This window comes from Neolamprologus brichardi, chromosome 4 (assembly GCF_056152115.1).
Source record: "Neolamprologus brichardi isolate AB-2024 chromosome 4, ASM5615211v1, whole genome shotgun sequence".
NCBI lineage: Eukaryota > Metazoa > Chordata > Actinopteri > Cichliformes > Cichlidae > Neolamprologus > Neolamprologus brichardi.
The window spans coordinates 15,262,861-15,277,062 of NC_142107.1; the positions used below are offsets into that span (position 1 = coordinate 15,262,861).

At 39.7% G+C, this 14,202-nt stretch overlaps 3 protein-coding genes across 3 annotated transcripts; 2 read left to right on the forward strand and 1 right to left on the reverse strand.

Moving 5' to 3' along the window:
* Positions 1 to 36: 36 nt before the first annotated feature.
* On the reverse strand, positions 37 to 5,030 carry angptl6 (angiopoietin like 6). Its single transcript, XM_006798117.3, has 7 exons — positions 4,782 to 5,030; positions 3,808 to 4,287; positions 3,588 to 3,725; positions 3,267 to 3,474; positions 1,850 to 2,043; positions 672 to 942; positions 37 to 579 (listed from the first exon to the last, which is right to left on the reverse strand). The coding sequence occupies exons 2-7, from the start codon at positions 4,270 to 4,272 to the stop codon at positions 395 to 397; spliced, it is 1,461 nt and encodes a 486-aa protein (XP_006798180.2). The 5' UTR covers positions 4,273 to 4,287; positions 4,782 to 5,030; the 3' UTR covers positions 37 to 394.
* A 1,953-nt stretch (positions 5,031 to 6,983) lies between these two features.
* Positions 6,984 to 11,190, forward strand: ppan (peter pan homolog). Its single transcript, XM_006798115.3, has 12 exons — positions 6,984 to 7,182; positions 7,461 to 7,631; positions 7,738 to 7,839; positions 8,113 to 8,163; positions 8,367 to 8,537; positions 8,756 to 8,832; positions 9,160 to 9,267; positions 9,394 to 9,517; positions 9,599 to 9,677; positions 9,880 to 10,009; positions 10,111 to 10,268; positions 10,345 to 11,190. The coding sequence occupies exons 1-12, from the start codon at positions 7,168 to 7,170 to the stop codon at positions 10,731 to 10,733; spliced, it is 1,575 nt and encodes a 524-aa protein (XP_006798178.2). The 5' UTR covers positions 6,984 to 7,167; the 3' UTR covers positions 10,734 to 11,190.
* Positions 11,191 to 11,873: 683 nt separating this feature from the next.
* Positions 11,874 to 13,786, forward strand: p2ry11 (purinergic receptor P2Y11). The gene is made up of 2 exons (XM_006798116.2): positions 11,874 to 11,996; positions 12,195 to 13,786. The coding sequence occupies exon 2, from the start codon at positions 12,239 to 12,241 to the stop codon at positions 13,154 to 13,156; it is 918 nt and encodes a 305-aa protein (XP_006798179.2). The 5' UTR covers positions 11,874 to 11,996; positions 12,195 to 12,238; the 3' UTR covers positions 13,157 to 13,786.
* Positions 13,787 to 14,202: the final 416 nt, after the last annotated feature.

A 14,202-nucleotide genomic window follows, 5' to 3' on the forward strand; every position in this document is an offset into this window, starting at 1 on the left:
CCCTTTGTGGAGTAACGGTTGCTTATAGATTGTCCTCCTCCCATATTTTATGTAATTTTTTACTGTAGTCTTTCACAAAGTGTTTTTTTGTTTCTCTCCCCTGTTTTTTTGTCCAAATGGGAGTGAAAAATTATGCGATTTAAAAAAGAAATATTGGGCCATACAAATTCTGTTAGGAAATTGCACGACCGACAGCAGATTTCTCAAATTAGTCAGTATTAGTCATCATCCGGTTATTCATAGTTCATGCACATGTCACAGACTAGGTTAATTGTAAAATATCATTTTTATTAAACGTAGAGTTACAAATAGAGTTTGTTTTATTCTTTCTGCACATACGTGAAGATCATCCACATCATGTCTTTCCTTTGCACATGTCCATAAGATAACCTTGTTATTTGGGTTTGATCATCATGGAAACCCGTTTAAGGGAGTACGATCCTCCATGGAACTCTGCCCAGTAAACGCCATCCTGGTACCGGCTTCGATAGTGTCCACCACGATACCACACACCATTCAGATTGGAGTGGGCACACATGTGATACCACCAGCCTCCCTTCTGATAATGAGCACAGTTACCTGATGACACAACAGAAGAAAATGAAGATGTTAAAAGGGAAATGTCACTATACAACAGATAGCAATCAGGTAGGACCAGGGGAAGAGCAGACCGCCATAGCTGTCTTTGTCTCGATCCAAAGTTGTAAAGGCCTTGTTGCTGTGCCAGGAGAGGGAGTCCCCTGCATTGCCGTGATACAGTCCCAACCGCAGTCGATACCAGTCGCTCTCTGGTTCCACATAGAAACTGTCATACTCAGCAAACACCTGCCGGCCACGCCAGTCTTCCAGGGCCACCCGCAACTTATACTGAGCCTGTTTGGACAACCAGTACAGGTTTTCCAGACCAAGCCAGTACTCTCCATCTAGGTTCCCAAAGCCTTGCTGTAAAACATAAGTAGCCGGGTTTAATCATTCTAAGTTGCACAAATTCATCATGGCAACATTTAGACAGCAGATTTCCAGAGTAAGCAATGTCTAGTAGATTTATTAGCTCTGCAGAGCATACGTGCACACCTCCAGGATCTGTTTTAATCAAGTTTCTGGTATGTTTTCACTTATTACTTTTTATCTATTGATAATATCATGCCCTTTCTCCTTAGTAATACTAATTAGCGTTGCACTGTTGCCTCACAATCAAGACAGCCCTGGGTTCAATCTGGGGAGTTTGCATGTTCTCTGGGAACTCCAGCTTCCACCCAGAGTCCAAAGACATGCAGTCAGTGAGGTTAGGTTAACTGATTTAAAATTGCCCATAGATGTGAATGTGTGTGAATGGTTGTCTGTCTCTCATCCTATGACATCTGAGATAGGCTCCAGCTCCCCCGCAACCCTGAATTGGATAAGCGCAAGAAGATGGATGGATAAGTAAAATGAGCATAGCCTTTGTCATGTTTCATTTCTGTTGTATCCAGTTCAGAAGAGTTTGAGTTTCATTTGTTTAGTTAACATCACTGCTCACTCACTTATTATAAAGCTGGTATTTACTCACTAATTTTATTAGACGAATGTAAAGATGCAAAGTTCTTCTCTTTTAGGCCTGAGAGACAGTGAGACTTCATTTATTTCAAAATGATCCCAGACATTTTATCTAGAGTTTTTCATTTTGGCTTTAAAGTTTTGCAGCTGTTACTGATTTTAATTTGATGATATTCTTTATGTGCATTTTTTTTAAAACAACATAGGTTTTAAGTGATTTTTAAATGGAAGTAAATTTGTATTTGTAACACTCTTAGGTTCACGATGAAATACTTGATTGTGTTAAATTAAATTGCTAGTTTCAGACTTATACCTTATACTGTTCCCAGTCTCTAAAGAAGTTGATTGACCCATCTTGTCTCCTCTGGATGACCGTCCACCCTCCCTGAGCTTGACTCTGTTCACACCAGGCCTGCAGGAGTCGGTTGGAACTCTGCGGCTGGAGCAAATAGATCCCACTGGTAGTTTCACCTGATTCGAACACATGCTGACAGTCCCGCCATGGCCCTGAGTGAATGGAAAATACAAGCAAGTGACTAATAAAAGCAACATGCAAATATAATGATGTAATATTACAACATATAACATTTTTAAGCTTCTAAGAGAGGGTTTTGAAATTCAGTTTGGACATCAGGAAAATCACAGATCTTATTATTTCTCTTCCAGCACATGTTCAGTATCTCATGCCATACTGGTAAGATAGACATAGGAATGTGCACAAACAACAATGTATACAAAGACCATTAGGGCTTATCACACCAAGTGATAAGCCCTAATGGTCTGTCATGACTTGAACTCTCTCTCTCTTTCTCGTTACACATTGGAGGAAGTGTTGAGTCACACAGATGTTTCATCCTTTTGGGTTCTGCAGCTCATATTCTCTGGTTTGTAATTGCAAGTTCGAAAGGGAAGTGTTATAAAAAGTTCAAAAACTGTTCTGTGCATGTCTTCATTAGAAAGTGTTTTGTGCTGTGACAAGTGCTGCTGTTTTCAGAAGCTGAGGTTCCCAGGGTGGACAGATAATAGCAGGTCACTGACTCCAACAGCCACTGGTGCTTATCTAAGCAGTTAAATAAATCTGACAGGAGATAGACATATATATAAACACCAAATAACTCTAATCAGGGGCTACTATAAACCATGTTTTCAACTCTATCTTTGAAGAAGCAGAGATATTGTTCAAAATGTAAATAAAACAACAGAAAGATTTGTCAAGATGCATAAAGTAAGTGCTTTCTACGATGACAGAGCGCTCAACCATCAAGCTTCATTGATACAGTCAAGTTCACTTCCTTTCTGGGCCTAGCTAATTTCAGTGAAAACAGAAATTGTGTTTGATATGGGTGTTGCACCCTCGACACAGAAGAAGAGAGGGACCATCTGGTTTGTTATCAGTGCATGGTTAAAAGACCGCTATCTGTCATAGCATGGGTGACTTGCATATGTGTGGAGGGACAATTAATGCTGGGAAAACTTTTTTTAGACCTACAGCAGTTGGTCTCATCAATTCCCAAATACAGCATTGTTAACTCAAGGAGAGATGTAATGTGGGGTAAACATGACCCTATGCCAACATAAACATTTTTCCCACATTTGATGTGTTTTCTTTGAACTATATTCAGTAGAATTCATGTTTAATATTGTGTTTAAGTGAAGAATTACTCCAAGTTTTATTTACATCTAACACAGCATTCAAACATTTTTGGAAAAAAGCTTGCATATTGACCTACCTGGAGTTTTCGTGACAGGAAAGCTAAAGAAGGAAGGGTCTGTAGGACTGCTGGTGGTAGTGGGGGGATGGAAAGGACCTCCCCCTGTTTGAGCTTGCTCTAATGGGAGAGCACTTTGGTCCCGTTGAACATCATTGGTCATTTGGTTGGTTTCAGAACTGTAATTCAGATGCACATTTGACTGACTTTTGGGTGGTTCAGTAACGACCTGTTCAGACAAAAAAAAAAAAAAAAAACAATCCAAAAAATATTCTGAGTCCTTTTTTATAAATCTTGTATAAAGAGGCAGATGTAAGATTTGGGGGGTTTTTTTGCCCATACCTGAGGGGACTGGGCAGAGTCCCTGCACTGGCACTTCTTCTCCAAACGGGCAATAAACTGGTTGTGTGAACTCATCATAGAGGTGAGGGCTCCATATTTCTTCTCCAGCTCCCTGTAATCCCTGGACACCTGCAGTGCCTGAGATGTCCAACCATTCACAGCATAAGGATACATTTGACAATGATGAGTATAACATCTAGTTCCGCTGCTCTAGACTCACCTGTGCTGTCGCATTTAGCAGAAGGTTCTCCACCTTTTGCTGCTCCAAGGCCTGATCTTTCTTGTTTATAACTTCATGTAGCAGCTGAGCATAGAGCTGGCTGATGCGAGAATTCATACTGCTGCTCTCTTTGCGCAAGGCCCTTACTTCAATGGCAAGGGCCCCTTCCTGCTCCAGTTGGCTTCTTAGCTTCTCTAGTAGTTCCTGCTGTCGTTTGAGCTCTGCCCATAAGGCTGACACCTCTGAATGGTTGGTAGGAGCAGGCTGCGTGTTCAGACACAGCGCCCCAGTCAATTTCTGCTGAGGCACTATGAAGGTGTAAGAGCACCGGCCTGTTTTTGTTTCTGAAGAACGTGATGAACCTTTGTTGTCAACCTGGGCTCCCTCCTTCTGTCCGCCAACTTCTGGCATGTTCACACAAAGTGTAAGAAAAAGAGGCAGAACTACTGTCAGTGCCTTCTCCATGAATCTGTAACAATCCTGAGGACACACAAAAAGCAATAGTTTCTCGTCAGGTAATTAGCACTTTAATACACAGACATACACTTTGCATGTTAGTAAAATAGTATCTGGTGAATCTTGACTTTTCACCAGATGTTTCCTTACAAAGACAGAGTACGCGCATTTCCTTGAGTTTAGCAGGTCAACACAACCCAGTCAGAATCAACACTTCTCCATCTCAGGGTCAACAGTACAGTAAGCTCCACACCCAGATACAACAGCGATGGTCAACACCGTAACCAAGGCAAACAGACCAACACAGATGTACAGCTCTTCCACAAAACAACAACATGAAACCCATCGCATTGTGTTATGTAGCTTTCTCAGTTGCTGTGGGTAAGAATAAGATGATAACAGACATGCACCATAATGATTTAACTATGTGAAGATTAATGTAGCCATAAACAGTGCAAGTGTATTCAAGTGTACCTGAAAGTAGATATAAATAAACACTATGACCATGCATAACTTACTGTGCCAGCTGGTTAGACAGTTTTTGGTGTTTTTGTTGCAGCTCCCAGGACAAAAACGCAGAAAATTAGACATCAAATGTTAAGACATAAACAGTGATATTAAAAAAAAATATTCCTCTAAATCAAAAGCTGTTAATGATCTTAATAAAATGTTGAACTAAAGCTGATGGCAGAAAACAAAAAGACTGATAACTACACAACTGCTGCTTTGTCTCTAGAGTTTCTGTCTCGGGCAGACAACTAATTACAAACTCCTGCCTCCCAGAACTGGTTGTTTAGCTGGGTGCAGGAATCTAGGGTGTCTCCTCCCTCTGTTATTAACTCACGACCCTGCTGTCAACTCTATCCTGCTGTAGCACCTTATCAGTGTGGCATGATTATTTTTGAAATACATTGCCTCTTTTTTCTGATGCGCATTTGGCTTGTTTTCTGTGGCCTAATTTTATGAAAGCATAAAAAAGACCACTGCAGCATTAGGGCCTTAAATTGGGACTCATATTCTGTAGTGTGACTTCAACAAACAGACATTGCTGGGAATGTAGTGAAGTGATAGTAATGATACCAGTCTAGGAAAAGACTGTTGGCTCTTTATGCCACAAAGACTAGAACAAAGGCTGCACCTGTACTTCAGCCTTCTTTGTGGCTGCAGTGGCACTTCAAAAAGATTGTATCCTGTATGTAAAGGTTGCGTACTGTATGTAACCATGCTTATTCAGTGAGTCTGTTTTGTTGCCAAGACGGTGACTCTCAAATTAAAAGTGGATTGGTCTGCTGCTTTAAATGCCATTACAGCTCTTTATACTACTGCAGGTGCTTGTTCGGGAAATTCTGGGTTCCATCACATTCTGTGAAAAGTAAAGCTTCACACTCATCAGCTCTTTTTTTTTTAATATATATATATATATATATATATATATATATATATATATATATATATATATATATATATATATATATATATATATATATATATATATATATATATAGGTCCTCCAGCATCACTCAGTCTAGTGGGTTAATTGCAGCAGATTATGCACTTTGTTATAATAATAATAAGTTGTGATGGTCTGAGTTGCCTTTTATATGACAGCAGTGCTCTGAGATAGTTCTTTGCTACTGCATCAGCTTTATGGGAAAATCAGCAATACTGACAAACAGTAAAGATCAGTCACACGGTGCTGAGGTCAAAGTGTGAACAGAAACCACACCTAAAAAGCTGTCTCTATTTCTGCTTTCAGATCAGCTTACAGTATTGCACTGGGTCACACCCAAGCTCTGATCACACTTTTTTTTTCATTTTGGTTTTCTGTATACTGCCAAAACAAATAAACACTTTTTTTCTTATGTCAGAGAGACAAAGACTTTACGCTCTCATTAACGTCACGATGCTACATTTATTGGTTTCCTATCAAAAATTGTATAATTAAACTGTTGAACTTCAAATAAGCCAATGTTTGCCTATAGAATTAATATAATGAATACAGCTGTTTTCTTTGTGCGTGTGTGTGTGTGTGTGTGTGTGTGTGTGTGTGTGTGTGTGTGTGTGTGTGTGTGTGTGTGTGTGTTTGCGTTTGAGGCCTTGCAAATTGCAGAAAGAAATGAGGAGTGGCTCAAGACTTTCCCATAATACTGTGTTCTTGTTTATAGAGTGAATTTCGTCTTGATGCATTCTCAATCATCCAGGAAAGTAAATCTCCAAAAGTTGATTCTGATCATCTGGACGTAGCGTTTTGTGTTTCGTCACTCATCCAAGTGACTTCTTCAGTCTCAGCTGACTGCAGGTTTCCCCAAATCTTATAAACAGTACATTTGCATAATGACTGAAACCAGCACATTTCAGTGGTTTGGGAAAATCTGCAGTCAGCTGAGACTGAAGACGTCACTTGGATGAGTGACGAAACGCTTCTCCCACAAAACACTACGTCCAGATGAACAGAATCAACTTTTGGAGATGTATATTGAATTGATCTTAATTAGAATATGTTACTTGTGTTACTTTATTTTTCTTTTATTATTATTCCAAAATTCATAGAAAGGGAGGGGGTCGATTACCATCTTTCAAAAAGATGCAGCCGTCTCAGCTGTCTACGGCCATCCAGCGGTTACTATGATGAACTGCAATTGGAAAAAACAAAGTAGCGTACACCGGCTAGGAACCATCGAAGACACGAGAAATACGGACTTATTAGCCTGTGACACACACTAGAAAAGCAGAGTAGAGCCATGTGGGTGGCGTCACGTTAACTTCAGTTTGGACTAGCTGTTGGTTAATATCGTCAAAAAATGAGCTTGATCGTTCTTGGTAGCTTAAGTATAGTATAGCAATAGTTTTTGTGAGTGTTTTTTTGTTCCCATTACATTCTTGCGCTCTGTTTCGAGCTGAATTATGGGGAAATCAAAGGTAAGTACCGGCCTGTGCTAAAAGATTAGCCGATGTGGAAAGAGGCTATTTAATTATTGTTAGTTTGCGAAAAACCAAACTGTTACTTTTATTAAATGGAAACCCTGTTGGCGAGTTGTAGTTAGCGATGAGTATGAAAATGTGTGTAGTTTGTAAAGCTAGTAGTGTCGTGAGACCCTTTCACGTTAGCCTTCTTTTCACCAAACTTAAAGCTAAACGTGAGACCAGCAACAGTCAGAAATTGACCCCTTTACTAATGTGTTTATCGCCCTCAACAGACCCGGAATCAGAAGAAAGACCGATTACAGGCCAACCATGAGGCCGAGGAGACTTACTCGGCTGTGCCCCACACTTTGGTGTTTCACCGGGGCCAGGTTGGAAAAAACGTGGGTCAACTCATCATCGATATCCGGAAAGTCATGGAGCCCTACACCGCAGTCTCTCTCAAGGTCCCTTCTTTGAGTTCTTTAGGCAACTATTGTATTGATTTATTCATATTTTATTTCTGCAGACTGTGCGTGAAATCGTTTTACTTTTTTACCAAAAAAAAAACAGGTTAGGAAGAAGAATGTGCTCAAAGACTTTGTTGCGATAGCAGGACCACTGGGAGTGACGCATTTCAACATCTTCAGCAAAACACCCACCAGTATCAACATGGTAAGATGATCTTAGAGTATTGATTGACTGAGGCCTATAATTTACCTCTAAATGTGCTTGGTGTCAGAGCTAAAGTAGTTAAGTCACTTGAAAATATCGAAATATTAGATAAACCTTTTTTAATTTTTACATTTTATATTGTTTATATTAGCAAGCACCTGGCTTCCTGTCACATCAAGTTGAGAATCCTTATATTAGACTGTAAACAAATGCATTTGCAACTGTATGTCAAATCTGTGCCTCTGTTAATCAAATCAAACATTCTTCTTACAGAGAGTTGCTCGTCTTCCCAAAGGACCCATGCTTCATTTCCAGGTCTCCAAGGTAAATAATTGAAACTGTGCATACAAAGTAAAACTAAATCAAATGAGTCATGGGTTCATGACATTTTAAAATGTGATTAATAAATGATGTTTTTCGAAGTAAACGCACTGATGTGCCCAAACTACCAAAGTTGCGATTTCTTTCTTGATCGTTCTATTCCTTACTTTTACAAAGTTGTTTTTTGTTTTGTTTTGTTTTTTCAGTACTGTCTTATCAAAGATGTTATTTCATCTCTGAAGAAGCACAGGATGCACGAGGAGCAGTTCAAGTATCATCCGCTGCTCATCCTCAATAACTTTGGACAAGATGGCATGCATATCAAACTTATGGCCACCATGTTCCAAAACATGTTTCCTTCCATAAATGTGCACAAGGTGCGTTTTACCACTAAAGCTACTGCAGTATTTTTTCCTTGGGTGACTCGAGGTTTAAAACCTCATTGATATGATGAAAGTATAGTCTTCTGAGTTTATGTGAAGATTTATCAAAAGTAAACGCTTTCTGATCTCTCTGTTGATCCATTCAGCTTTGTGATTGCCTAACCCTGACTTCCACTGAAGAGAAATGTTTCGTTCTGTTTTTTGCGTTTTAGGTAAGCCTCAACACCATCAAGAGGTGTGTCCTGTTAAGCTACAATTCCGAGTCAGAGGAAATTGAATTCCGACATTAGTAAGTAAAAATTGGCTATTCTTTATTTTAAGTTGCTTGTAAACATCAGGTCACGACGCTTTTGAATCTATACATCTGCACACACAACACAGATGACGCGCTGTTAAGGAACGTACACGAAACTAGTTCCAGTTACTTAAACCTACATTCAACAACAATCCTGTGAGATTTGGGCTCAGATGATGACAGACCTTGACTTGACTGTTCAGTGATCTATGTCCAAAGTAAACGCACTGATGAGCCCCCACAGGATAAAAACGTTTGTCTTTTTACTCTGTTTACTGATTACACATTGAAATTGACCAATATGTTGTTCCCACCCTGCAGCAGCCTGAAGGTTGTCCCTGTGGGATTGAGCCGTGGAGTCAAGAAGCTGATGCAGGAGAGGTTCCCCAATATGAACAAGTTTGAGGATATCAGTGAGCTGCTGATGAAGTAAGGTTCTTTTGCAGGTACAATTGCTGTAGCCTCAAGGATAAAAAGGGGCTCGGATTTGTAGCCATTGTCGAGTTGGTGAGCTGGAGTTTTGTCTAATGAAATGTTCTTTGTAACCATTCTCAGGGGGGCAAACCTCTCAGAAAGTGAAGCTGAGCAAGACGAGGAGCACAACGTTACCGAACTCCCACAGGTCTACTCTGGAAGAGGCAACATGGCGTCCCAGCAGAGTGCCGTCCGCTTGACCGAGGTGCGTACTCACACAAAGTTGACTTTTTTTTTCCTGAATAGTGTTTGAGTGGTGCTGAAAATTGCATTGTGCTGTTCTCAGATTGGTCCTCGCATGACTCTGCGGTTAATGAAGATTCAAGAAGGGATGGGCGAGGGGAACATCATATATCACTCCATGAGTAAGCGCAGCCTTTTCCTAATTTATTCTTTAGCATATACAGGGGTGTACATGATGAAAAAAACAGTATGAATTCTATGATTTCTCTCTAAAAAAAAAAGTAAACGCTTACTGATACACCCTGAACTTGCATAATTTTATTTATCATTTGGAAGCTGGCAAAAACTGTTCTTAACCAGGAATTATTTGTACAATCCTTGTAGTCTCCAAGACAGAAGAAGAAATCCAGGAGATCCTGAAGAGGAAGGAGGCAAAGATGAAAGAGAAGGAGGAACGCCGGAAAAAGCAGGAGCAGAACATCGCTCAGAAGACAGAGAAAAAAGAAGAGCACCGGTAATTTGGCTTTCAAATGTTTTGACCCTTTTTTTTTTTTTTTTTGTATCCATTTTTTGATGCGGTTTATGACAAACGGTGTCTCCACTTCTTTTTCACAGGAAAAAGAGCCTGGAAGGCATTAAGAAGAAACGTGCCGAAGCTGAAGAGGACAGTGAGGTGGAGGATCCAGGGGCTCAGGACGGTCAGGAAGCTGATGCTGAGTCTGATGACGAGGCAGAGTACTACAGACAGGCCGTAGGAGAGGAGCCAGAAGAAGGTGACTGTAGCTAATTTACTTAACACTCTTAGTTCACTGGGGTCTTTTTAAGTATTAACAGATGTTTTCCATGTAGGCATGTTTCCGAGTGGAAAGAAGAAGAGGAGGAGTTCAGAAAAATCTCATGGACCTGCCAAGAAGAGGAAGTTGTCCCCTGGTCAATCTTTAAAAGACAGAGGTTCCAAATCACCAGGAGGACAGCATAGAAAGCAAACAGGGAATAAACAACAGAAAGAAGGATGGAAGAAATCCAGGGATGGGGAAAAATCATTTGGGAAGAAAATGAAGCCCACAGGAAAGGCTTTTGGAGCAAAGAGAGCTGGAGAGCAGGATAGATTTGGTGGGAAAAAGAAGAGAAATGGGGACACACCATTCAAGTCTAAAAGTCAGAAAGGCAAGATGGGCTTTAATAAGAGTGCAGGAGGAAGAAAGCAAGGCTTCAAACAGAGGAAGGGAAAAGGCTGACCTTCAGTACTTCCCTTTAAACTGGACTTGGAGAAATTTTCTGTTTCCAGCAGGAAACGTGGAAAAGTTGTTATTTAACTGGTGAATGCTTTATCTGCAAGTGATGCCTGTGAGAGTTTCCTGTTAGCATTTATATTTGTCACCAGAAAACCGACCTCTTTCTGTCATGCAAAGATCTTTGAATTTCAAACTGTATTTGTTCTGTAAATAAATTGACTCCCAGTTTGTCTCTTTTTAATTGATCTTTTGTTTTACTAAACTTTAAGTAACTGCAAAGAGTTACAAAGTTGGAAGAAAGCAGCCAGCAACTATTAGTATCTCTTCCTGAGTTGCTGTCCAAGCATGATGTCATGGAAACACTGTTACAGATGAGGGAAAGCTAAATGAAAAATAACTGCATTACATGAGCACCTTTTGATACCAGTTTAAAATGAAATGAAATATTAAGACTTAAAAGTTCAAATGTCACCTATTGTTTTTGACACGTTCTTGAAAGCAAAATATGTTGATCTTTCTGAAAATAAAGTATCTGAGGAACAGATGGTTAAGTATGATAAATGAAGATTCAAGTGTTTAAGGATCATAAAATGAACTTGACCTTTAATAGTCCTTTTTACTATATTTAATATCTGCTATGACACATTTTCTAAGCTTTCATGTACAGTTCTGAACATTTGACACCTACAAATATTGATGTGAAATTCAGAGTTGCATTGAGAATAAGAAAAAGGGAAGTAGTATATTGCCAATCACACCCAAACAATAAGCAAAGCAGCTCCTGCAGTGCATGTTGGCCCAGCACCACAAAAGGACGATGTTGGCTAGTTTTTTAAAATTCCTGGTCAGCAATTGACTTTTTGTTTTTACCCTATGTGATATGGAATAGATTACATTTGTTATAATGTATATATACATATATATATGTATAAACGATCCTCCCAAAATTAGACTAATGGCAGATGAAGGGAAAGATTAAAAAAACAAAACAAATATGGATGGAAGCTTTGCTACAACATACCTAATCTGTCCTGTGACTAACTATTACAGATGCGTGACGTTGGTGTCGTGCTTTTCCTTCTAGTTGTGAAATAAAGACAAAGGGTATGAGGAAGTTGCTTCTATGCTCATGCGTGCGTTCCGCTTCTCGCTCACTTCTATCACTGACAGAGATAAGAATGGTACTTGAGAAGCGTTTCATATTTTTCCTACCTATCGCGCAGGAATTAACTTTCAAGTCATAACGCACTATTCGTCACCCTTTCGGTAAGAGAAAAAAACAATTCATTACTAAATATAATCTCTGTTTTAGCTGTAACACTTTTAAACTTTTAGATAGTGAAAAGCGGTTTCTATAAATAGCTTCAATAACTTCCTTTTCTACAAAAATATAAATTTGTGCCAGAATAATTGTTGTTTTATTAGATAATGAAATTTAATGCATTAATATGCTTTGATTTGCAGGGCTTGGACAGTTCTAACAGTGTACCTAAAAGCAAATTAAAAGCATGCTGTCTAACTTCTCTAAATGTGAGAAGTTTCAAACAGGCGCCCTGCCTGTGGTGTATGGAGTTGAGTTTGTTGTGGCTCTGGCTGGAAATCTGTTCGCCCTGTGGCTGCTGGTCGTCAAAGAGAGAAGAAACTGGCACACCGGTGTTGTTCTGTCATGCAACTTGGCCATCAGCGACCTGCTGTACGTCCTCACCCTGCCGTTGTTGATCGTCTACTACTCAACGGACAAGCACTGGATGTTCGGCGACGCTGTGTGCAAGCTGGAAAAGTTTCTTTTCACATGCAACTTATATGTGAGCATCTTCTTCATCATGGCGATAAGCGTGAATCGATGCGTGGCCCTCGCTTGTCCATTTTTCACCCGCTCTTATATAACGCCTGGCCACGCCAAGGTCACCAGTATAATCATATGGGTCATCGTTGGAGTCATTTCCAGTCCGGTATTGAAATTTGCCTCTGTTTGCTCAGATGGGTCTAATAACAAAATTCAGTGCGTGTCCTTCTGCAACGAGACTGAACACCCTCACTACGTTTACAAATTTTTCCTCTCTGTGTTTGGGTGTCTGTTTCCCTTCCTGGTTACTTTCACTTCTTACTGTGTGGTGATTTGGGTAGTTTGGAAGAATGTCAACCTAACCCCTCTTGAGAAACGCAAAGTCGCCCTGTTAGTCGCATCAGTGCTTGTGCTGTATGCCATTTCTTTCGTGCCTTATCATTTCTTTCAGATTTATCACTTGCATCTAAGATTGTTGCATCCGGACAACGCTGTCTGTTGGATCTATGATATGTACCAAGTGTCAAAGGGACTGGCAACTGTGAACATGTGTATCCATCCGGTCCTTTACATGGCTGTGTTTGACAGTATGAGAGTAGCGTGTTGTGGAAAAAGCTCAGAAGACAACATCGGGGGGTGATGAGCTGTTGCTCTTGCTGTGGTTTTTGTGTACACATGCAATGCACTGCATATAGCACTTGCTTGGCTTTCTTGTAGCTATTTTATTTCAAAGTGTTAATAGTCTCTATTATTACTTTTCAAACAGTTTCTGTATTAAAGACTTCTTCCTTTGTTGTGCATCTAAAACACTTTCATTATGTTTCTTTTGGTTAATTTATAGTTCTCTATGGTTTCTTCATACAGGTCTTCGTGTTTTTCACAAATTTTCAGTCCAGTCCTTGCATCTGATCACATCATCTGAAAAGCATTTTGTTTGTGTGTTTGTTTGTTTAACCATTTTATACTGACATATAAATCATTCAAGCATTAAAAAAAGTCCTCTATCGCAAAGGATGAACCCGAATTGTGTCTACAAATAACAACAACAACAACAACAATAACAACAACATAGCAAAGAACCAATTTTTAAATGTACCTTTTCATTTTTGTTGCTAGCTGCTTGTCAGAAAAATATTTTAACTTATTCAAATTACTTTAGCTGAATCTATAAAAATTACCAAAGATAAATAAAATATTTTTTGCATCAACAACATGATTCCTAACGGGATATTAGTCAAGTGCAGTGTGTCCTTCAAAAAATCTGAGGAAACTGAACAAGTGCAGAACAAAAGAAGAAGTGATGGGTCTGAAAAAATCAAGCTGTGTATGGCAAATCATCAGTCCTGACACAGGACCTGAGATATGCATCTGGCCCTTGAGCAGATCTAACATTTCTTTGACCTATGCATCTCAGAATGTTCGGTTGTCTGCAGGAGAGACTGCACCCAATTGGACAAGAAACCAACAATGCTTTACTACAATTGACAACATGTTAAATCAAGTCAACATGCCAGCATCTAAAGTTGACCGACCATCATCTACAGACATCTACCACTTGCGTGAGACAGGCTGCAGTGGTGCAACCTCTGTCCAAAGGATTTGTAAAGGTGCAATCTCCAGAAATACCTTATGTTCCTTGACTTGAATGCAGACCAACAGTGCTTTGCAAAATACTGCTAGAAATAA